Genomic DNA, 21,271 nt, shown 5'->3' with positions numbered 1-21,271 from the left:
GATTCCCGACAACGCGCGTGATAGTAAGGACATTCTCGACCGTTCCTAGAAGAGGAAGCTGGTCAGCTCCTCTTCAACTCTTTACATGAACTTGCTTGCCATACTCGCCAAACTAGCCAGACCGCCGATGCCAGAAGAGACGCTCTGCATGTCGATGTTGCCGAGACCGGCCATCATGCCTCCGCCGCCGTTACTCGGGGCGCTCCGGGTGTTCTCGTAGCCGTAGCCCTGGCTGCCGTAGTAGCCGCCGCTGCTGCTGGCGCCCCTGGTGTTGTAGTTGGTGTTGGTGTGCCCTGAGCCAGCGTACCCGCCTCTCGCACCCGGTCCCCCCATCTCAGGTAGGTTGACGCCGAACTGGCGGGCGAGTTTGTGCAAGACGCCGCCGGAGACGAGGGGCATGATGACCATGAAGAAGACTTTGTAGGGGTGGCGTTGGGCGTAGCGCCAGATTTCGCGGAGGAAGTGTTGCAGTTTCTTGTACAGGTGTTGCATGTACGAGTCGCGGGGTGAGCGCTTGTAGCGCGACGTGGAGCTGTGGTGGCGCGAGGACGCCGAGTACGACGACGAGGCGTAGCCAGGGCGGTATCCGGATGAGGAGCGTCGCGAGGGTGAGCCCCCTGTTGAAAAGGGGTTCCAGGAGCTGCTGCCGTAGCCCATGGTGTGGGTTGAGGAGGGGAGGAGTAAGGTTGGTTTAGGGTGTATGGAGGCTGAAAGGGGTGTTGTTGATACTCCGAGGGTTGATGTTGATGAGCGACGGGATGAATGCGCGCGAGCGACAGAAGCCGGGATGCGGTGGTGTAAAGTGTATTGATCCGCCCAACGCATTCGGCGCAAGATACTCTTGATATGCGCGGTGATGAGGTTTAGCGACAACAACGACTCTATGACTGTGAGTCTTGAAGCCAGCGCAACAGTATCCAGTGGACTAGAAGAGAGCAGTCGCAACACACAACCGGTGAAGGGATGTGGGTCTCTTGGGCTTCAATCGCCTCCTCTTTTGCCTCACTTCAGCTCAGGTTTTCCCTGCTTCCTTGACCCTGCCTTGGCCTGATGCGCGGTGCCCTACTAGCCAACTAATTCGAGGCTATAGCAACCCAACTTCTCACACTATGACAACACAGGCCACCGTGCGCAACAACGACTCCGACGGGAAAACGTGGGTAAAATGAGTCAAGGACTAGTAAGGAACACGTCGACGGGTAGAAAAAGACCACAAAAGATGGCACGGTTGGGGAATGCTGATGAGGGAAGGAACTTTGGCCAGCTTAAAGATGTGCGCGAACTTGTGGAGCAAGCAGAGGAATGATCGTCGCAGACTAACTGACCGCTTTTTGGTGGTTGGGCGTGCCGGACGTAGCCCTGCAGGTACCGCCACCTCCGATTTATGCCGTCTCAGATCCCACTTGTGCACATGTGCGATGATGTGCGTGAACCATGAAAATCGCGGAGATTAATTCGTCTCTACGCGAGTAGGCAGTGCAACACAATGGGCATCAAAACTTCCTACTCGAGAATTGATTTTTGTTTGATGGCTACCCGGGACTTTTGACGTGATCGCGATCGAAACAGCCGTTATGCAACGGCCGTTGTGCGCGTACCCTTGTCGCATAAGTGTCTAGAAAACCGTTGCAAGTGTTCGAGACCCAGATGCAGCTGCAAGATGCAGATGCAGCACACGCAATATGGCATTCAACAAATCGTGCTAAGGGCTGGATTGAGGGGACAGACCCGTTCCTGCATGCGCTCCTTGCCCAGTTCGAGACACGTTTAGCTGATTTAAGAGTCAGATCGAATGACTGTTATCGAACAACACACCTCAGTGGAGCAAGCAATACATATATTTATCAGTACAACAGGAATATCAAGGGCCCACTACATACGTGGCCGTCTTCGAGGCCACTATCTTGTATGCAATGTCTACGAAAGCAAGAATCAATTGGATCAGGAGCGTCAGATTGGAGAGCGGGGGATTTGTACCATGTACAACTACATCGAGATGCTTCAACCTTTCTTCCTACTTTTACCGCTCTTCCGCCGCCTCTCAGCTCCATGGCCACTTGCTCTGGCAGCTTCCTGAGGTTGGGCTGGAGTAGCAGAGCTTGATGCTTGTGCAGCTAGAGCTGGATCCGACTGGCTGACATGGCTACGTGCTGCAGGTGCCGCTCGTTGAAGCGATGCCGATGCAGCAGCAGGGAGAGGAACACGTCGTGGCACTGATGTGTAGCTAGCTTCAGACGCGGCCGAACTTACACTCCGTGTATATTGCGGTTGAGGCGAAGTCGGTGATGTAGAGGATGTAGGACTGAAGTTGTGGTACTGGTAGGGCCCCACGGGGAACGGAACAAGCCCAGCGGATTGAATAGAGGACGATCTTGTGCGTGACCCGTGGAGGAGATCAGCCTCGTATGCAGCCTGTCGAGATGATATAGAACGACCTTGCCTTGGAGGTGTGGTGGGACGGTAATCGACCACAGATTCTGGGAACGCGCCGAGCATTTCGCGAGAGAAGCTGGCGTGCGATGGCGAAGGGACATAGTGACTAGCATCAGACGCGGAACGGGACGCTGGACGTGGAGATTCCCGTTCCCGTTCCAGGCTACCCTGGTAAGCATTGATGGGCGCATACATAGACTGTCCGTCTGGGCCAGGTATGACGAAGCCGGGTGGCGGTGCACGGCTATCTGTGGTTGACATGGTAGACGTACGTTTGCGACTGCTGGGCTTCTCCTTCGACTTTGATCCAAAGATTGAACCTCGTTTCTGATCTTTCTTCGATCTGGAAGAACTGCCGTGCTTGCTAGTCGCATCGTCTCTAACCACACTTGTGGGGTCGTTGGAATAATAAGCACTGCTCGGTCGAGACTGGACTTCAGGGCGAACGGCCGCTGTCCTCGGGCCGCGAAATCGTGAATTATACGCGTCTAGCTCTTCTGAAGTGAGATCCACGTCTTCCCTGCCTGCTGCTCTTGATATGCGAATCTTGTCAAGTACTCGCCGGAAAAGTATCTCTTCGTATTCAGCCGAGTAATGGTTGTCCATATTACCAAGATACTCGTCATGATGTCGTTGATGGCCACGGTCTTGGTATGTTGCCTCACCCAAAGCTGCTGCCCTGCCCTCCCAGGCACTAATATCCATATCATTAAAGTAAAGCTCATCCGGATTGATGCTCTTTCCGTTCAAAGCCGGCTGAAACGCCTGATCTAATACAACGCCACCCTTCTCATCGTCGCTATCCAATTCTTGAAACCTATGCACGTCGTTCTGTCCCCCCTCGTGGTATCTCCCCACACCCGACGAGCCCCCTGGTGGTCTTCCCCAGCGGGGCATAGTGTAAGGAGGAGTTCGCGGCCGACCACCTAGACCGCCTCCTCGGAAAAAGCTGACTCGATGGGCTTGTCCAAAAATGCAGCGTGGCCCACGACGGTGACGCCTGTTGCGCCGATGAGCCAGAGAACAGTGGAAAATGGCGAGGCCCAGAGTCCGAGAGGAATCGCAATGACGAAGAGCGTAGTGTACAGCTGCGAGGTGCTCGCGCGCCAGCTACCGAGCTGGAGATCATTGCCCTCTAACTTGCCGATTCCAAACATACCACCGACCACAAGGATGATGACAAAGAGCAGCATCAAGTTGGTGAGTAGGCTGTAGATGCTGAGCATGACGAAGACGGCGGCATAGTTGCTCGAGAAGTAGCCCAAGTTGTAGTTGACCCTGCTCTGAACCTCGCTGAAGTTGGCGGGCTTGGAGATGCGCTTGAAGTCGAAGAACTCGGAGATGGGTCGCAGGTTGGCGAAGCGCGAGGAGACTGAAGTGGAGCGAATGCTGTCGAAGCGTCCGCCCAAGTTCATCCTGGATGTCAGGGCATCGATGGGGATGCTGAAGCGAGACATGACGGAAGGTGTGTGGGTCGTGATTTCGGGGGGTGGTGTTTGTTGGCGCTGGTCGGGGGTAATGAGGGTCTGCTGTTGTTCTTCGAGATCTTTAGGGGAAGTCATGGTCAGTTCAGCTGCTGATAGTGGTGGAGGTCGAGGGAAGGCTGGAGATGTGTCCTCTAGAGGGGAAGGAGGTGGAATTGTATGTAGTAGATGGCTGCCTTACGTGGATGGGAAAGAGTCGCGAGAGAGTGAATGCGCTGACGCGGCTGAAGTGAGTGTAGATGGAGTGCAAGTCGAGTTGTTGAGGAGGTTGCGTGTCGCTGACCGTATGGGAACTTTTGTTGGCCCCTGCCGCGAATCCCGTAGTTCAGGGTCGCGCCTGCCCACTGACACAGCCACACGCTCAGCCGCGTCTCACATGTAAGTCGTGAAGAGGCCACATTTTTGATTCAATTGCAGAGACTTGGAGTGAAAGCGGAGAGTGACTGCACCGTGAAGAGAGCCTCTTTATCGCGCAGGCCTGCTACACCTGTGTGCCGTCGACAGCGGTCAGACTAATTGGGCCACGTTCCGTCACTCGAGCGGGCTCGCGGCACTACTGGACATCTGGCGGCACAAGCCTGCAGCCTCCCTATCACTTGCTCGCAGACAGCCAAACTTCATCCACCCCAGCCATGAGATCTCACGCGTTGCTCGCATTGGTCTTGTGCCTCTTTGCAGCATTCGCCGCTGCCTGGACCAAAGAGGGTGCGTATTCCAATTGCATGTCGTCTTCAAGTGCATACTTGCGGCCACATATGCGCCTTCCCCACATGCATTCCCCAGCTCCAGCTGCCACTGCGAGCTACTTGCTGACAGCGCACTGCAGACCACGAAATCTTCCGCATCCGTGACGAGGTCGCCAAAGCAGACGGCGCCAACATCACCTTCTACGATCTCCTCGGCGTCAAGCCCAGCGCGTCCCAAGACCAATTGACCAAGGCCCTCCGCAAGAAGTCACGCGAACTCCACCCGGACAAGGCTCGCAAGAACTTTGTCACCGAATATGCGAAGACCAACCCAGCGGGAAAGAAGCCGTCTAAAAAGGAGACCGACGCGCACCTGAAGAAGGTCACCGCCGCCTACCAGCGTCTCTCGGTCGTGGGAAAATTGCTGAAGGGCCCTGAGCGCGAGCGTTACGACCACTTCCTGAGGAACGGCTTCCCAGCATGGAGGGGCTCTGGCTACTACTACGAGCGCTTCCGCCCTGGCCTCGGCTCCGTCATCTTCGGTCTACTCGTCGTTCTCGGTGGAGGCTTCCACTACTTCGCCCTGGTCATGGGATGGAAGCGCCGCAGGGACTACGCCGAGAGGTTCGTCCGCCAGGCGCGCAAGACTGCCTGGGGTGACGAGAGTGGTCTGCAGGGCATTCCTGGAGTTGACGCCGGCGCCGCCCCTGTGAACGCCCAGCAATTCGAGAACGAAACGGCCGAAGAGACACCTGAGGAGGTTGGCCCACGCAACCGTCGCGAGCGACGCGCCATGGAGAAGGATGCGAAGAAACCCAAGAAGGCACAAGCTGCCAAGAAGGCGCGCGACGACGGCATCAGCACCCCGGTCGAGGCAGAGGTCATCTCCGGTCCCCAGGGCGCCAAGAAGCGCATCGTCTCTGAGAACGGCAAGATTCTGGTCGTCGACTCCGTCGGCAATGTCTTCCTGGAAGTCGAGAACGAGGATGGCATGAAGGGCGAATACCTTGTCGACGTACGTATATCCATGCCCCCAACACGGTGCATTCACTAACAGCATCCAGCCCGACGAGGAGCCCCAGCCCACCATCTACGACACCCTCCTATTCAAGCTCCCCATGTTCGCCTACAACCAAACCGCCGGACGCATCCTCGGAAAGAAGGAACTACTTGACAAGCCACTGGTCGAGACATCCAATCTGACTGAAGAGGAGGCCGCCATCCAGAACGCCACCGCGCCCAACCTCAATGGCGAGGCGAGGAAACGCAAGGCCATGGCCAAGAAGGCGAGGTAGCCGTATGTACACAAACAGTACAACGAGGTGGCGTTGCAAACTTCAGCATCGATGTTTGGTGGTAGATAGATAAAAAGGGTACTGGACTATGCATTTGTGTAAGATATAGATGAACCATAAGGTGCGCTTCGCATTAAAACTGGCTTTCAATATTGTCAAAGCCCTTGACTTGTTTTATGCCTCATCTGTGATCTAAGGTGATGCTACCCGTACTACCCGTGCATCCACATAGCTAAACGGAATACGCATTAGCAAAGTACACGATGTACACACCGGGACGTCATATCGCATGTTGTACTCCACAAACTCCGCACGATAGCCCCAGCGCCAGCGCTACCCAGGACCGCCAGTACCGTATCACACAGCACACGCCGCTTCCTTCCTTGCTCCTCACCACAGTCACCACACTGAACCAGCACGTCGTCCGTTTTCTTGCTTAATAGTACTTCATTATGGGGTCTAATATGCAGAATCTACATCTACAATAGTAGAGACCACTCTCTCTTCGCTCAAAACGCGATGGCCATGCCATGGCTAAACGGCTAGAGACTGATGCATGCTCCCCTTCGCAGATTCTTTGTAACGCCTGTCTAACTCCAGTAAAAGCGGAGGAGCTTCACTACCCTACATTCGTAACAAGAGAAACCATGATAATAAAAAAGAGAAGATAGTAAAAGACGGCAGATGGGGTAGACTCGGCGAAGAAATCCCCCGACAGTACCACAAGAGTCGAATGTATCGAACGAAGAAGAAAAAGAAAAGCCAAAACCGGCATAATGTTGGTATCACAAGCTTGCGGCCGTGAACCCCAAAAGCAAGAAAACGAGAAAAAACGTGCACACGCGAAAATGGGCATGCATGAGCAAAGAGATGTTCAACAAGACAAGACCGCTCTTTTCCGGCTTCTTCCTTTCCTCTCTCTTTCTCTGACTTTCGACAACAACAACCTCGAGAACGCGTTCTTGCCATTCTGGTCATCTCGCACAATTCATACCCGGTAGTAATCTTCTATTATGGATATCGTGCTCGCAGACACGGCTCTAGCGCTCACCACCACACCCGGCTTATACGAGAAACGATAACCGGGCGACGGACTGCTTTTCAGCGAACAATCTCCCGCGCTCACGGCACGCTGCTTTGCGGGCTGCTGTTCGAGATCCAACTAGAATCGTTCTCTGGACCCGTTGCCGTGGTTTTCAAAGAGATCGTCTAGGTATCCACTCGGCGTGCGGCCACCAGGCACAGTCGTGCCACCCGGTACATTGAGCGATAATTGGCTGACGGTGTTGTTGTCCTGGCCGTAGACGGGGCTTCTTGTGGTGCCGGGTTGGTGGCCGAGGGTTGCGACGCTGTTGCGGTTGTAGTTGGAGAGGCCGTCTCGTGATGGTGGTGCGCGGGCGTAGCCTCCTCGCGATGGAGGGAGTGATGGCGATTCTGGTGGCGACATGCCGGACCTCGCGCTGAACCGGTTTCCGGGTGTGGAGAGGGAGAGGGCAGAAAGATTGTTGGGGTTCTGGCTGCCAATGTGCATTTGTGGTGATCCGGCGGCGGGTGCTGCGTTGCCAGAGGCGTAGTATCCTGCGGGAAGGTAGGTGGAGGATCGGTTCCCTGCTACGTGGACCGAATCTCGCATACCGGCGGCGCCACCTGCGGTTGGAGAGAAGAAGAGAGACGATTGCGATTGCTGTGCTGTGTTGGCAGCCGCGCCCTTGAAGGCCTTGTTTGACTTGCCAATGGGGGCGGCGTTCAGGTGATCCAGGGACATGGTCGAACTTGCTCCTACTACATTGTACATCCCCCGCTTCTTGCCAGGCACTGCTGACATGGCCTTGATATCAGCCAGGTTTTGGGCCATGGCCGCCCGCTTCACGGAACGATGCAACGACCACGCAACGAGGCCGCGCCACGCCAGCACTGCCGCACCGAAGAAGGCAAGGATAGCACCAACACATATGAAGACGGTTCCATCGGGGAGATCGGACTTTTGCATAAAGGCAGCGCCGGCTGTGTCTGGGACTTTGATGTCTGGGATACCGACACCAGCCAGTGTTGGTGCGCCCACGAGGTTGAAGACACTTGTAGACCCTGTCTGGGCGGCCGCGCTGGTGGGCGCATCAGCAGTGGTTGCCGCCTCGGTGGTTTCCGTGGTGGCGGCTTGTGATGTGGCAGCAGTCTCGTCAGCGTTCGTTGTCGCTGTTTGTGTTGTCTCGGCGGCGGAGGTCTCGGCTGTGTTCGTCGCCGCGTCGCCTCCGGGCGCGACGGTGTTGAGTTCGGGTGCGTTCTCGATCTGGGCGAGGACTGTGGGTGCGACTACGAGCAGCAGCCCCACGAAGCCGACGGAAGGCCGCATCGTGGTTGTGGTGTATAGGTGTGTGCGGAGGTAGGGTTGCCGTTGGGCAGTCTTCGAAAGGGCTCAGGAGACCCGGTGTTCAAGGCTCGTGTACTCCAACAGACGTGTTTCAGGAATCGTTTGGTGAAAGAAAAGCAGTGAAACGACGAGGGGATGCAGTCGCTGGGGATATCGATAGGACAGAGAAGCGCCGAAACGAGTGACGGGGAACGAGAGGAAATGCTGATGGTGGAGTGCAAGACGGATACGGGGTCAGGGTAACAAGGGGCGGAGTCGAGGACCCGCTGGGCAAATACGCGCAGTCTGAGCGCCCCGTTCGCGTGATGTGTGGGTGGCCGCAGACTAGCGATGGGCATTTATCGAAAATCGAAAAGCGTAGTAATGGAAACTGGGGCTTTCTTCGCGATGATCGAGTCGTCCGCGTGTCAGGCCTCTTCAGAGCAGCCGACTGTTGACGTCTGCACCTCGTTGCTGGCTCAGGGATGCAGGAAAAACACGGCCTGTATGCAGGGCCAGCGTTGACAGATCCTCCTACCAGGAACGCTGCTGCTATTCTGGGACCTGCGTGACCCTCGTGTTTAGGGCTTAGCGCAGCCGTCGTTCCTCCAATCGGTGCGTTGGCCATGAAGAGCTCCGACGACTTTGAATGTCTTGGCATCAAAAAGTTGCCCGCGTTATCGATAGCAAAAGTGGTATGCGAACATTCACCACCACGACACGCCCAATCACGACCCTGCGCAAGCTATCACGACGAACAAGCTAAATCGCCTGCCGCACAGAAACCTGTAGAAGACTTTCACACATCGACAGAGCTCGCGCGCAAACGGAAGAGTCCTAGCACTCAGCAATTATGGGAGTCCAGAAGAAGACGCGCAAGTTTGCGCAAACCAAGAGGATAGTTGGTATGGTCAGCATATGTTCTGGATGAGCTCCCACTAATGTACCCAGGCCAACGAGATGCACGACTGTATGCGACTACGCGCTCCACTACCATTCGCTCCAGAAGCACTAACACCACACCAGCAAGAAGAACCAAATGGCCGGCGAGCTAGAAGCAAAGAAGAAAGAGGAAGAAAACAAGGCAAAGCGAGAAATGTAAGCTCCAGACACAAAAAATGGCCTGCTGAGCGTGATCAGCACTTTCGACTCTCAACTAACCCCCCCATCCAGCCCCCAAGTCTCCTCCGCCCTCTTCTTCCAAGCCAACACCGCCCTCGGCCCCCCCTACTCCGTCCTCGTCGACACAAACTTCCTCTCGCACACCGTGCACGCCAAGCTCGAGCTCGACAAAGCGCTCATGGACCTCTTATACGCAAAAGCCACACCCATAATAACCACCTGCGTCATGGCCGAGCTCGAGAAACTCGGTCCAAAATACCGCATCGCGCTGCGCATAGCGCGCGACGAGCGCTGGCAGCGGCTCAAGTGCGAGCACAAGGGCACGTATGCGGACGACTGTATTGTGGATCGCGTGCAGAAGCATAGGATTTATCTGGTGGCGACGAATGATAGGGATCTTAAGAGGAGGATTAGGAAGATTCCTGGTGTACCGATTGTGAGTGTGGCGAAGGGGAAGTATGTTATTGAGAGGTTGCCGGATGTGCCGGATAGTCATTAGATGGGGATGCGCGTAGGGCCAAAATGGGTTGTCTGCATAGCGAATGGCGTTTAGGGATTGTTAGGTAGGTAGTTTTATCTAGAGAAGCATTTGGGAGTCATAATGACGAAAGGCATACATTAGACCCGGCGTGTTGTGTCTGATTCAAAGGTTACAGGTGCAGAAATGAATGGCTCGTACAAAAGGTGCACATTGTTAGGCGGAATTTGGGATGAATGTTCAGGGATTCATGATGTAGTAATTATCGACAGTCTATATGAGTTCAGATACAGCGTCCCGCATGGCATCCGCCGACCGGACCCTTCTCATCTACCCACCATCTCAACATCTATAGGTCAGACGCCTACCCAATGCAAACAACCAACTCGCTCCACAATGCCGAACGCTCCACAAGAAGAAGGGGAAGAAGAGAAAGGATAAGTAAGAGGTATGGAGAAAGGCGTCATGAGAAGATGCTCCTAGTACACAGAGCAGCTAGTCTGAGCCCTCGTAAGAGCCTGCGTAAACATAGTCTGCATAGCCATGTAATGGAAGATGATACCTCCCAGCACAGCAACATGCCAGATGTTGTGCGAGCAGCCCACGTAATCGAACAGACCGGGGAAGAAGCGCTCAGGCGTCTTGCTCGCGTACAGCAACGCACCGGTAACGTATACAAGTAGACTCTTAGTGATGGGCGCGTAGAAGTACTGCGCCCACTCGAGGCCACGGGTGTAGGCGAGCTGGCCAAAAGGCAAGAAGCCGGTCAGGGCGAGGGAACAGTAGAACAGGACGCGGAACCAGGCCATGTCGGCTCGGTTGAAGGTTGGGTGCCAGGGCAGGATGACGCCGCCGATGCCGAGCAGTGCTGTTATGCACATGTAGGACCAGCGCGAGACGGGCTCGCAGTAGAAGGCGGCGTATTCGGTCGTCATGATGGATGCGGCGACGAGGAGGGAAATGCCCGTGTAGTCTACGCAGGCGAAGCGCTCGAGAAGCGTTTGGTGCGAGATGCTGTTCATGGTGTGCCAGATGGTCGAGCAGGCCAGACACTTGCATGCCGCAAAGAAGAAGACTGCTGCTATGAAGATATCGGCTTTTGTCGACATGCTGAAGTTGGTGCTCGAAGGATAGAAGTAAAAGGCAATGGCGAGGACCATGATGAATCCGAGGAGGTGTGTCCAGATATTAATCAGCTCGTTGTGAAGGCCGAAGATGGATCGGACGCAAGCCCACTTTCCTTCTTGGAAGCGGTAGCCTTTGAGGATATGTGGGTTGACTCGCCATGGCTCGGGCAGGTCGTCGTAGCGTATCAGGCCATGTGCCTTTGCTCGCTCTAGGGCTTGTTGCACAGCGTGCTCAACTCGGAGTTCGATCGTTTCACGCGCGCGTCGTGCCTTGTCGAGACCGCCGTCTACCACGCCCTTTGCAATTTCAATTCCCTCGTCCATCTTTCTCCGACCTTCCTCATAGACTTCTTGCGCATAGGAGCCGATGGATCCGTCTCTTATAGCATATGCGCGCGTCTCAAACTCGGTCAGGTAGTTGTCCATGAGCACTATTCCTTCCAGGACTTTCTCCCCGAATGTCTCCTTCCGTTCCATTGCATCTTTGTATCGTCCCTCCAAGGTCTCGACGAAGACAGAAGCCTGCCGCCGTCCGGCCTCGATTGCGCCGTCGGACATTTTCGAGCAGGATTCGCGGACGGCGAGCAGTGTGTTGTATGCGTATTCGACTCCGGCATCGTATTTGAGGTGGCCATAGTCTTCCAGAAAGTCCATGCGGCAGTTAAGTTCGACGAGAAAGTTACGAAGCTGCCGTTGTTAGCAGACTGTTGAGCGCATGTGCGCTGTATAACTTACCAAGACCTGGAAGTTCTCTGCTTCCTGCATGCAGGGGCGTGTGTGCCATGAGTGTCGTCTTTGGCGTTGCGCAGGTCGCTGGGAAGCCATTGTGCCGTAGCCTCGGTACGAGGGCTGTATGGGCTCTTCCTGGGAGGCCATGACTGCGGTGCTTACCCCAACGCTCGAGTTGGAGCGCGGCATGAGGGGCATCGTTATATAACTGGCGCAAAGCTGCGCGGGGTTGTTCGAGGCGTGGCGATTTCTCTCGTCTGACCTTCCAATCGATTTCGGGCCCAAACTACGAGGGTCCAGTAAGGCACGGCGAGGTAAGGCGATGTAGGATGCGGCGATTGGTTGGTCTGCGCATGTGCACAGTAATGTTCTCTGGCTGGGTGGCTTGCGCTGCGTGTGGTGTTGGGGAAGATAAATAGTGAGGATGTGGGTCTTTTTCTCCGCCTATCGGGAAGAACTAGAGACGGGCGTGGTTACCGAAAACGTCTTGGTTGGACAACACAGTTCTTATGCGACGAACAACTAGGGATATCTAGAGGGTGAGCGGAAGCGGAGGTGCGGAGGAGCAATTGGGCGCAGAGGGCCGTAGGTATATGCGTGAAGTCCGAGTGTTGGCGTCGTCATGGGACAACCGCGGTCAATTCACTGCCGGTTCCTTGCAGCTGACGGACCCTTTTTTTGCGGCTCTCGTAGGGCTGCAATGCGGTACTTTCGAGCGAAGATGAAAGGCTTCCTTGCAGAATTCATGTGCGCCTCCTTTAATACAGACCGTTACTCGATGCATGTGGATTATCAATACCGGCCAGCTCATGTTGGTCCGGCTAGAACAGCGAGGCCGTGGCCTATACCGGCAGGTGCGTTGCTTGGTGGCTGGAGCTAGCCTTGGCACCGAGCCACACGTGGCTAAATTTCGTCATCGCGTGCCGTCATGCCGAAGCGTCGAGAGTTACGGATCGTGGAGTAGCAGCGATGCATCGGTCCCAGGTGGTGGGCCGTGTATGTTTTGTCCGGGTATGTCGTGTAACTCAGATGAGGCCGCGCGCATGCCTGGGTTGAGCAGCTCCCACGTGTTAGCGTCAGGGTCCGCGATGGGGCTGTTGACACCCAACGCTCACCATCCAGAAATTTTCTGCCACGCATTCAAGTGACACACCATTCTACGAAACCTTCAAAATGGTACTCCAGGCGATTAAATACTCACGAGGCCAGCTCGAGATTCTGGACCAGCTGAAATTACCGCATACCGAAGAATATGACCATATCTACTCCAGCACTGATGCATGGCACGCCATCAAAGAGATGCGGACGCGAGGTGCACCGGCCATCGCCATAGTCGCTGCTCTCGCCCTCGCAGTTGAACTCACCAACATGAAGCTCTCCTCGGTAGCTGAGGAGGTCGAGATCTTCATTACAGAAAAGCTGGACTACCTTGTGACCAGCCGACCAACTGCCGTCAACCTTGCAGATGCAGCAGGCAAACTTCGAAAGATTACCAAGGAAGCTGCTGCAACTGAGGGAGCGAGTGGAGAAGCCGTGAGAGATGCGTACGTGGCTGCTGCGGAGAAGATGCTGGTTGACGATGTGAGCGATAACGAGAGTATCGGCAAGCATGGCGCAGAGTGGATAGTCAAGAACACGGAAGCAGGAAAGAAGGGACCTGTGAGCATGATGACGCACTGCAACACAGGGTTTGTACCATTCTGCATCATCAACATCCAGCGGCTAATCCTACAGGTCTCTCGCAACTGCTGGATATGGCACAGCGCTTGGTGTAATCCGCTCACTGTACGGCAATGGATCTTTGAAGCACGCTTTCTGTTCTGAGACACGACCATACAACCAGGGCTCTAGGCTGACTGCGTTCGAATTGGTTCACGACAAGATACCGGCAACTCTCATCACTGACTCCATGGCGGCAGCGCTACTTCGACTACGCGGTGAGAGCGAGAACATCGCGGGTATCGTGGTTGGAGCCGACCGGGTGGCTGCGAACGGTGACACCGCCAACAAAATTGGAACTTATTCATTGGCCATTCTTGCAAAGCATCACGGTGTCAAGTTCCTCGTTGCCGCACCAAGAACTACTATCGACCTGAAGACCAAATCGGGGGCCGACATCGTCATCGAAGAACGCCCCGGACAGGAAGTGACCCTTGTCAAAGGACCTAGACACGACGGTGTTACGCTAGATCTGGGTGTCGTCGAAACTATCAGCATTGCGGCAAATGGCATCGGTGTGTGGAACCCAGCCTTCGATGTCACACCTGCAGAGCTCATTGATGGCATCATCACCGAGGTAGGCGTGGTTGAGAAGGACAGCAATGGTGTATTCCATTTGGACGAGGTCTTCAGGACGCAGGGTTCCGAAGTGAAGCCTTCGACTGTTGGTGGCTTATAGACAAGTGTTTAGGATATTTGGAAGCGCAGATCGTCCTCCATCAATCCATCATTGGAACTGTCTCCTCTGCTAATAGCGCATGATAAATGCTTATGTCCTGCCTCGCCAACCACGACCGAAATGCTCGTCAAACTCGTGTCCGTCGTTCGTGATGCGCGTATGTTATGTGGCGTCTTTCTCATCTCTCTAGAAAGTATATCCGAGCGTATGTCGCATACATCTTATAGCAGGCGCATTCTGGGTAGACATTATGAAGAGCCCTTTTCTTCGCTGGAAGGCTTCTCGTCCTCTTCCGGAGTATTTTTCAGTTCCTGCTCCGCCTTCTCAGCCTGGGCCAAAAGCGCCTCGATCTGCTTTTCGATCGAATCGAGGTGGTTCTCCAAGGCGGCGGCAGTCTGTTCGCCTCGCTGCAGGTCCTTGAACGCCTACCAGAGCTGTTAACACTCAGAACAGAGGGACTTCCGCCAACTTACCTGGGCGAGTTCGGCCTGTGACTGCGGGCCAGCGCCTGTTCCGTTCTGGGCATTCGACATTGTGGAGATGGTGCAGGAAGTCGTGAATGGCGGGCGCCCGTTGCCGAGGAGGCAAGCGCGTCCTCGAAGATGACGACTGACGGACCTTAGCGCGAACCTACCCATGGATCTCCAGGGCTGCGAGCTGCACAGACTCGCAACCAACCCCATTCCACCTTTCACCATTCCCGCTCGCGCGCACTCCTTAGACCTTTCTAATTCTCCCACCGCATGCGCGCATCTCTCCTTTTCTAATCGACCCGCGCCACCTCGCCCACCATGTTCTCTGGGTCCAACTCGTACTTAGGGGGTGGGAACAGTGCCCGACCGGGGCAGCCTCAGTATGGGCAGCAGCAGCAACAGCAGCCCTTCCAGCAGCCCGGCGGCTTCCAGGGCGGACTGGCACCTCAGCCGACGGGCTTCGGAGGAGGGCCAATGCAACCAATGCAACAGCAGTTTACTGGCTTCCCGGGCCAGCCGCAGGGCTTCGGACAGCAGCCGCAACCGCAGCAACCGCAGTACACGGGCTTCCCAGGGCAGCAGGGCCAGCAATTCCAGCAGCAGCAGGCTCCCCAGCAGATACCCTTCCAGACTGGCGCGCCGCCGCAGCAGCAGCAGCAGCAACCGCCTGCCCAACCGCAGCGGCCGCAGCCCACGGGTATGACATCGGCGCAGATGGCTGATTCATTCCGCGGCAACTCTGCGTCTTCCGTGCCACCGCCCGTCCCGGCCAAGAGCAGCAAAATCCCGAGCATAAGGCTTTCCTTCATCACGGCGCAAGACCAGGCCAAGTTCGAGCAGCTGTTCAAGTCGGCCGTGGGAGACTCCCAGGCCCTGTCTGGCGACCAGGCGCGGGATCTCCTGATGCGCTCCAAGCTATCTGGGGACGCGCTTTCGCACATCTGGTATGTTGCACGAATCGCATACGTGGCCCCATTCTAACAGATGCAGGACCCTTGCGGACACGACCAAGTCTGGCCAGCTCCTCTTCCCCGAATTCGCCCTCGCCATGTACTTGTGCAATCTCAAGCTGACCGGAAAGGATCTGCCCAACTCCCTTCCCGAGCGAGTCAAGAATGAGGTCTCTAGCATGGTGGACATTATTTCATTTGGAGTCGTGGACGAATCGTCGAACCGCCAAACGCCGGCCACCAACGCCCCCAAGTTCAACGAGCCTCCTACAATTCAGCAGCCGCAGCCACAACCTTCAAACAGCCAGTTGCTGGGCTCTTTAGCCCCACAGCCGACTGGATTCGGACAGCAACCAACAGGCATGCAACCACAGCCTACCGGTTTCGGTCAGCAGCCTACGGGTATGCAGCCACAGCCCACTGGCTTCGGGCAGGCTCCAGGCGGTTACAACGGACCACGTCCGCCGATGCCTCCTATGCCCACTGGATTCGGCTCAAATCTCGCACCCAACCAGACCGGCATGGCTCCTCTCAATGCTCAGCCGACGGGCATGCCTGGTCAATGGGGCCTAGCAAACACCCCCGCCACCGGGCTACCAAACATCGAGGCTTTGGCGCAACGAATGATGCCCCAGACGGGCCGAGAGGGCGGCAACCATACGACTGCTGGTTTGACCGGCAACGCGACCATTCCGTGGGCTATTACAAAGGGAGAGAAGAAGCTGTACGATGACACCTTCAAGGCCTGGGACGGCATGACCAAGGGTTACATTAGCGGAGCTCAAGCTCTTGAAATCTTTGGACAGAGTGGATTGCCCAAGCCAGATTTGGAGCGCATATGGACACTTGCCGATTCTGCTGATAGGGGTCGTCTTGATTTGGACCAATTCGCCGTTGCTATGCATTTGATCTACCGTAAGCTCAACGGCTACCCCATTCCAGCCCGTCTCCCCCCGGAGTTGGTCCCCCCTTCCACGCGCAACATCAACGACTCTATTGGTGCAATGAAGAACTTGCTGCGTGGAGATGCCGAGGACAGGAAGAACTCTGGTGCCTTCCTCCAGCCCCAGCGCACTGGCGTCAGCTACCTGAAGTCCCACTCGTTCCGTGCTGGTAGCCCACAAGCTGGTGGCCGAAAGGATGCTACGGTATTCCGTAACAATGACGATAACGTAGGCTACAAGTCGAGCGCTAGACATCGCCTTGGAGGTGGTGGTCGCTCACCTTCACCAGCGCAGCCGGCTTCACCATCCTCTGAGCGGTCTGATGAAATGTCCCTTGACCAGCTCAGGAAGTCTGTCAAAGAGAAGCAGATCTTGTTGGATGCCATGGACACACAAGACGAGAACGCCGCTGACGAAGACGATGCGCTCGATCGTCGAGATCGCCGAGAGGCTGAAGATCTCTATCGCCGCATTCGCAGGGTGCAAGAAGACATTGATGCTCACCCTAAGGCTTCGTTGAGATCAACTGACTCGGATGCGGAGCGTCGTGCCCTGAAGCGCCAACTCCAGACCTTGACTGATCGCCTGCCTGAACTCGCGTCCAACGTGCGCCGGACTGAGCGTGAAATCGCAGACGCCCAGCTCGAACTCTTTAGACTCAGAGACGCCAAAGCGCATCCCGGATCTGCATCCACCATCGTGGGCACTGGACCTGGCGGTGCAGTAACTGAATCGGATCGCTTGAAAGCCCGCGCCAAGGCTATGATGCAAGCACGCTCTGCTGCCTTGACAGGAAGGCCTGCCCCTGCCAGTGACGACACGGGCGCAGCAACTGAGCGCTTGGAGAAGGAGACTTCGCGCATCCGAGCAGAAAGAGAAAACAATGAGCGCATGATCCGCGACGTCGAAGACAGCGTGAATGAATACACAAGGGGTCTGGAGTCGAGCCTGAAAGAAGGAGGACACGACAACACAAGCGAACACGAACGTCGTAGATGGGAGGAGGCTCTGGGCGTTGAAGATGACGTTAAGGACTTCATCTTTGATCTACAGCGCAGCAGTCGCGCTTCGCGTATCCGCAAAGACGAGTAAGTATTATTCGATTAGTATCAAGAGGCATCATGCTAATTCCGTACAGTTCATCTCGCGACAACTACAGGTCTAGATCAGCTGCTCGTGTAGAGGACAACCGACCATCGTCATCACGCTATGAGAGTCCGGCTGGTCGTGTCGAGCCCCCTCCTCGCGCATCAACAACTACGCCTGCTGGCGGCTCGTACTCTGCATACAAGACTCCAGAGGAACGTGTGGCCTTCATCAAACAGCAGGCTGAGCAGCGAATGGCTGAGCGTCTCGCTGCTCTGGGCATTAAAGCTCCAGTAAAGGCTGGTGAGACACCCCAACAACGTGCCGATCGGGAGAAGAAGGAGCGTGAAGAGAAGCTACGCCAGGCTGAAGAAGAGGATGCGCGTCGCGAGGAAGAGCGTCAAAGACGTCTTAACGACGAATCCGCTGCACCACCCGCTCCATCCAAGAGCAGTGGCAAGAAGCCAGCACCCCCACCGCCGGCCTCGCGCAAGAACAAGAACGAGGTTGCGCAGCACGACGTTCAGCAAGCGGAAGCAGAGTCGAAGAAGGCAGATAACGACATGGCTGAGAAGGCTATCCGCGAACAGCAGGAGGCCCAAGAAGCCGAGACGAAGCGCATGGAGTACGTATACCTCGATCTATCTCTTGAAATTACGCTAACAAACGTCAGGGATGAGGAACGCAGACAAGAGGACGAATTGGCCAAGGAGCGAGAGTCTGCTTCAGCCAGACTTCGCGCCCTGGAAGAGCAAGTCCAGCAGGGCAAACTCAAGAAGGCCGAAGAGAAAAAGCGCAGAGCGGCTGCTTCCAAGGACGCCAAGGAGAAGGAGTCCCGACTGGCTGCTCAGCGTGCAGAGATTGAAGCTGCGCGTGAACGCGAACGTCAACTACAGATGCAGCTTGAGGCGCTCGACGATGACGAGTCGTCGGATGATGACGGCCCGCAGAACATCACGCCTCAAGACACCACCCCTACCGCCAGCCAGGAGTTGCCGCGTGACACTGCACCTCCTCAAGCGCCACCAATGCCCCAGATCTCGCACAACACACCACCCTCATCTATCGCCAGCCCGCCTACGTCCTCGGTGACTAGTCCTCACCCTGGCATGGGCGACACTGAAACCAAGAACCCATTCTTGAAGAAGATGGCCATGTCCAACCAGGAGAACAGCACAGTCTCCACACCTCCGCCGCCACCTAGCAACACGAGCGAGGTTTCCACGAACCCTTTCCACCGTCTGACACAAGAGAATGCCAACAAGGCTGCCATGCCTACGTTCAATGAGCCCGCCGCACCTTCAGCGCGCAGGTTGGGAAGGCAGGACGACGATGACTGGTCCGTTGTTGACTCAGATGATGATTCGTCCGACGACGACGAAGCGCCTACTCAAGGTGGAGCCAAGCAGCTGGCCTCCATGTTGTTCGGTACCATGGCGCCACCGCGCCCTCTTTCTTCCATGGACAACAAGAGCCCACGTGCGGAGAGCCCAGCTGTGACATCGCCTCCAGCAGGCATCCCACCACCTCCTCCGATGCCCTCGAACGGTGCACCTCCGCCTCCACCTGGCCCACCACCACCTCCGGCTGGTGGAGCACCACCGCCACCCCCAATGCCTAGCATGAAGGCTCCAGGTGGAGCACCGAACCGTGGAGCTTTACTCGGTGAGATCACTGCTGGTAAGGGATTGAGGAAGGTGGAGACCAAGGACAGGAGCACAGCTTCTACTGCTGGTAGGGTTTTGGGTTGATTCGGTAATTCATAGACTTGTAGTATAATCGCGTTTGTGTACAATTTGAGGTCGAAGTTGGTTTTACATTGCTGGTACATCCTATGACGTCTCTGGTCGTGATCTCGTACTTTCTGTCGTTCTACACATATACTAGATAGCGCTTGCTAGATAGAATGCGCCGGATAAAGATATACGCCATCACCACTTACCCCTCCCGAGGTCTCCAACAACATCATATCTCAACCTCTAAACTTCGTAACCACACATCGATTGAACCTACACCTATTTTGTTACAGCTCAACGCCCATAAAGCTAATCGCCACCAAGCAAGCCATCCTTCAAATCAAGCTGGCAGGCCCAGATTCCCCGGAAAAGACAATCTATAAACACCATGACGAAGCCCTCCCTCCCGTCCAAAATGTGGGCCGCACAAGTCATCTCCTTCAACGAACCCTATAAGGTGCGCGAAATCTCCGTCCCATCAAAACTTGCACCGCACGATCTCCTCGTCAAAGTCGCCGTCGCCTCCCTCTGCCACACAGACTTCATGGTCTCTTCAGGCGCAATGGGCACACCACTTCCCTGCACCGGCTCCCACGAGGGCGCAGGCACCGTCGTAGCGACTGGCACGTCTGTAACGCAGTTCGCAGTCGGCGACCGCGTGATGGCTGGTATTCTGTACGACGCCTGCGGTACATGCGCTGAGTGTAAAGGAGGACCACACGCATCAGCATGTCCGCAGTACTGCCAGAATACTGGTGGTTTCCTTGGTATAACGACCCATGGATTCTTCGCTCAGTACGCGAAGATCGATGCGCGACAAACGGCAAAGGTACCGAGTAAAGTTTCGTTTCTTACTGCGGCGCCGCTGGCTTGTGCGGGCGTGACTGTTTATCGCGGAATTGTCTTATCGGCTGTGCGCAAAGGGGGGTGGATTGCCATCGTAGGTAGTGGAGGCGGTTTGGGCCATCTCGGAGTGAAGTTTGCAAAAGCCATGGGATTGAATGTTGTTGGGATTGATGCGAGGGATGAGGGGTTGGAACTTACACGGTTGTGCGGTGCGGATGTTACTATTGATGCGAGGACGGGGCTGGAAGAGGTGGTAAAGACCGTGCGTGCTTGCACAGGGAATGAGGGCGTCGAAGCTACCCTGAACGTTAGCGATGCGAAGGAGGCGGCTGCATTGGCTTGTGCGGTGACGAAGATGCATGGGACGATGGTTCAGCTTGCGCAGCCGGATGGTGTGGTTATTCCGTTCCATGAACTTATCTTGAGGGACATTAGGGTCAGGGGGTCGGCGGTTGCGAACCTGGAGGAGGCAAGACATATGTTGGGGTTGGTTGCTAAGCATGGGATTACGGTGGAGACGTGTGCGTTCCAAGGGCTGGACCAGATTGCGGAGTTGGTGGAGTTGGCGCATGGCGGGACAATGAAGGGGAAGGGTGTAATCATTATGGATCAGGAGCAGATTGAGAGGGAGGGCAATGTTAGAGCCGCGCTGTAGAGATGTATCAGTTCTCCTCAGAAGTGTGAGACTGGGAGGGCAAGATGAAAGCGTGCCTACTGGTGAATAAAGATACGGCACTCAAGGGCGCCACATTGTTAAGTTAGTCAGACTCAGACTCCAATGTACATCCATTCTGACATCCCTAGGAACAAAGACTTGGGCTTCTCCCTCTTGAACCTCACCGTCACCTAGCTTCGTTTCCAAGTTTATAACATCATTTCCCTTCTCTCCAGAGTAACTATCTTCCACCTAACTTTCTTCTTGCAACATGTAAGTTTGCACTACATTGCCGTAGGAAAGCCATCGAAATGCCAGCTCTCTGGACGAACATGTCTCTGTGTAGAAGGCGCCACTAGAACCTCCAGAGATGATTAGCAGATTACAACAAGGGATTGACTAAGCTGTTGTCAGAGTGGAATTAAGCATTACCCTCCTACCATCCCTCCCAATCCCCACCCCCCTCTACCACCACCACCACC

At 55.5% G+C, this 21,271-nt stretch overlaps 7 protein-coding genes across 7 annotated transcripts; 4 read left to right on the top strand and 3 right to left on the bottom strand.

The window, feature by feature from the left end:
• Positions 1 to 81: 81 nt before the first annotated feature.
• On the bottom strand, positions 82 to 657 carry J4E90_003082 (uncharacterized protein; the record flags this gene model as incomplete). Its single annotated transcript, XM_051432655.1, has 1 exon — positions 82 to 657. One exon carries the CDS (start codon positions 655 to 657, stop codon positions 82 to 84), a length of 576 nt encoding a protein of 191 aa, XP_051294077.1.
• Positions 658 to 4,549: 3,892 nt separating this feature from the next.
• Positions 4,550 to 5,898, top strand: J4E90_003081 (uncharacterized protein; the record flags this gene model as incomplete). The annotated part of the gene is made up of 3 exons (XM_051432654.1): positions 4,550 to 4,622; positions 4,744 to 5,618; positions 5,668 to 5,898. The coding sequence occupies 3 exons, from the start codon at positions 4,550 to 4,552 to the stop codon at positions 5,896 to 5,898; spliced, it is 1,179 nt and encodes a 392-aa protein (XP_051294076.1).
• Positions 5,899 to 7,060: 1,162 nt separating this feature from the next.
• J4E90_003080 (uncharacterized protein) lies at positions 7,061 to 8,248 on the bottom strand (the record flags this gene model as incomplete). The annotated part of the gene is made up of 1 exon (XM_051432653.1): positions 7,061 to 8,248. The coding sequence occupies one exon, from the start codon at positions 8,246 to 8,248 to the stop codon at positions 7,061 to 7,063; it is 1,188 nt and encodes a 395-aa protein (XP_051294075.1).
• An 850-nt stretch (positions 8,249 to 9,098) lies between these two features.
• Positions 9,099 to 9,866, top strand: J4E90_003079 (uncharacterized protein; the record flags this gene model as incomplete). The annotated part of the gene is made up of 3 exons (XM_051432652.1): positions 9,099 to 9,155; positions 9,276 to 9,343; positions 9,419 to 9,866. 3 exons carry the CDS (start codon positions 9,099 to 9,101, stop codon positions 9,864 to 9,866), a joined length of 573 nt encoding a protein of 190 aa, XP_051294074.1.
• Positions 9,867 to 10,324: 458 nt separating this feature from the next.
• Positions 10,325 to 11,890, bottom strand: J4E90_003078 (uncharacterized protein; the record flags this gene model as incomplete). The annotated part of the gene is made up of 2 exons (XM_051432651.1): positions 10,325 to 11,659; positions 11,708 to 11,890. 2 exons carry the CDS (start codon positions 11,888 to 11,890, stop codon positions 10,325 to 10,327), a joined length of 1,518 nt encoding a protein of 505 aa, XP_051294073.1.
• Positions 11,891 to 12,874: 984 nt separating this feature from the next.
• On the top strand, positions 12,875 to 14,099 carry MRI1 (S-methyl-5-thioribose-1-phosphate isomerase; the record flags this gene model as incomplete). The annotated part of the gene is made up of 2 exons (XM_051432650.1): positions 12,875 to 13,389; positions 13,436 to 14,099. The coding sequence occupies 2 exons, from the start codon at positions 12,875 to 12,877 to the stop codon at positions 14,097 to 14,099; spliced, it is 1,179 nt and encodes a 392-aa protein (XP_051294072.1).
• Positions 14,100 to 14,890: 791 nt separating this feature from the next.
• J4E90_003076 (uncharacterized protein) lies at positions 14,891 to 19,303 on the top strand (the record flags this gene model as incomplete). Its single annotated transcript, XM_051432649.1, has 4 exons — positions 14,891 to 15,516; positions 15,563 to 17,554; positions 17,605 to 18,177; positions 18,226 to 19,303. 4 exons carry the CDS (start codon positions 14,891 to 14,893, stop codon positions 19,301 to 19,303), a joined length of 4,269 nt encoding a protein of 1,422 aa, XP_051294071.1.
• Positions 19,304 to 21,271: the final 1,968 nt, after the last annotated feature.

Source organism: Alternaria incomplexa, assembly GCF_024043165.1.
Source record: "Alternaria incomplexa strain BMP 0042 chromosome Unknown scaffold_3, whole genome shotgun sequence".
Classification (NCBI taxonomy): Eukaryota; Fungi; Ascomycota; class Dothideomycetes; order Pleosporales; family Pleosporaceae; genus Alternaria; species Alternaria incomplexa.
Note: the sequence above shows the minus strand (reverse complement) of the source record. Positions and strands in the feature narration are given on the sequence as shown.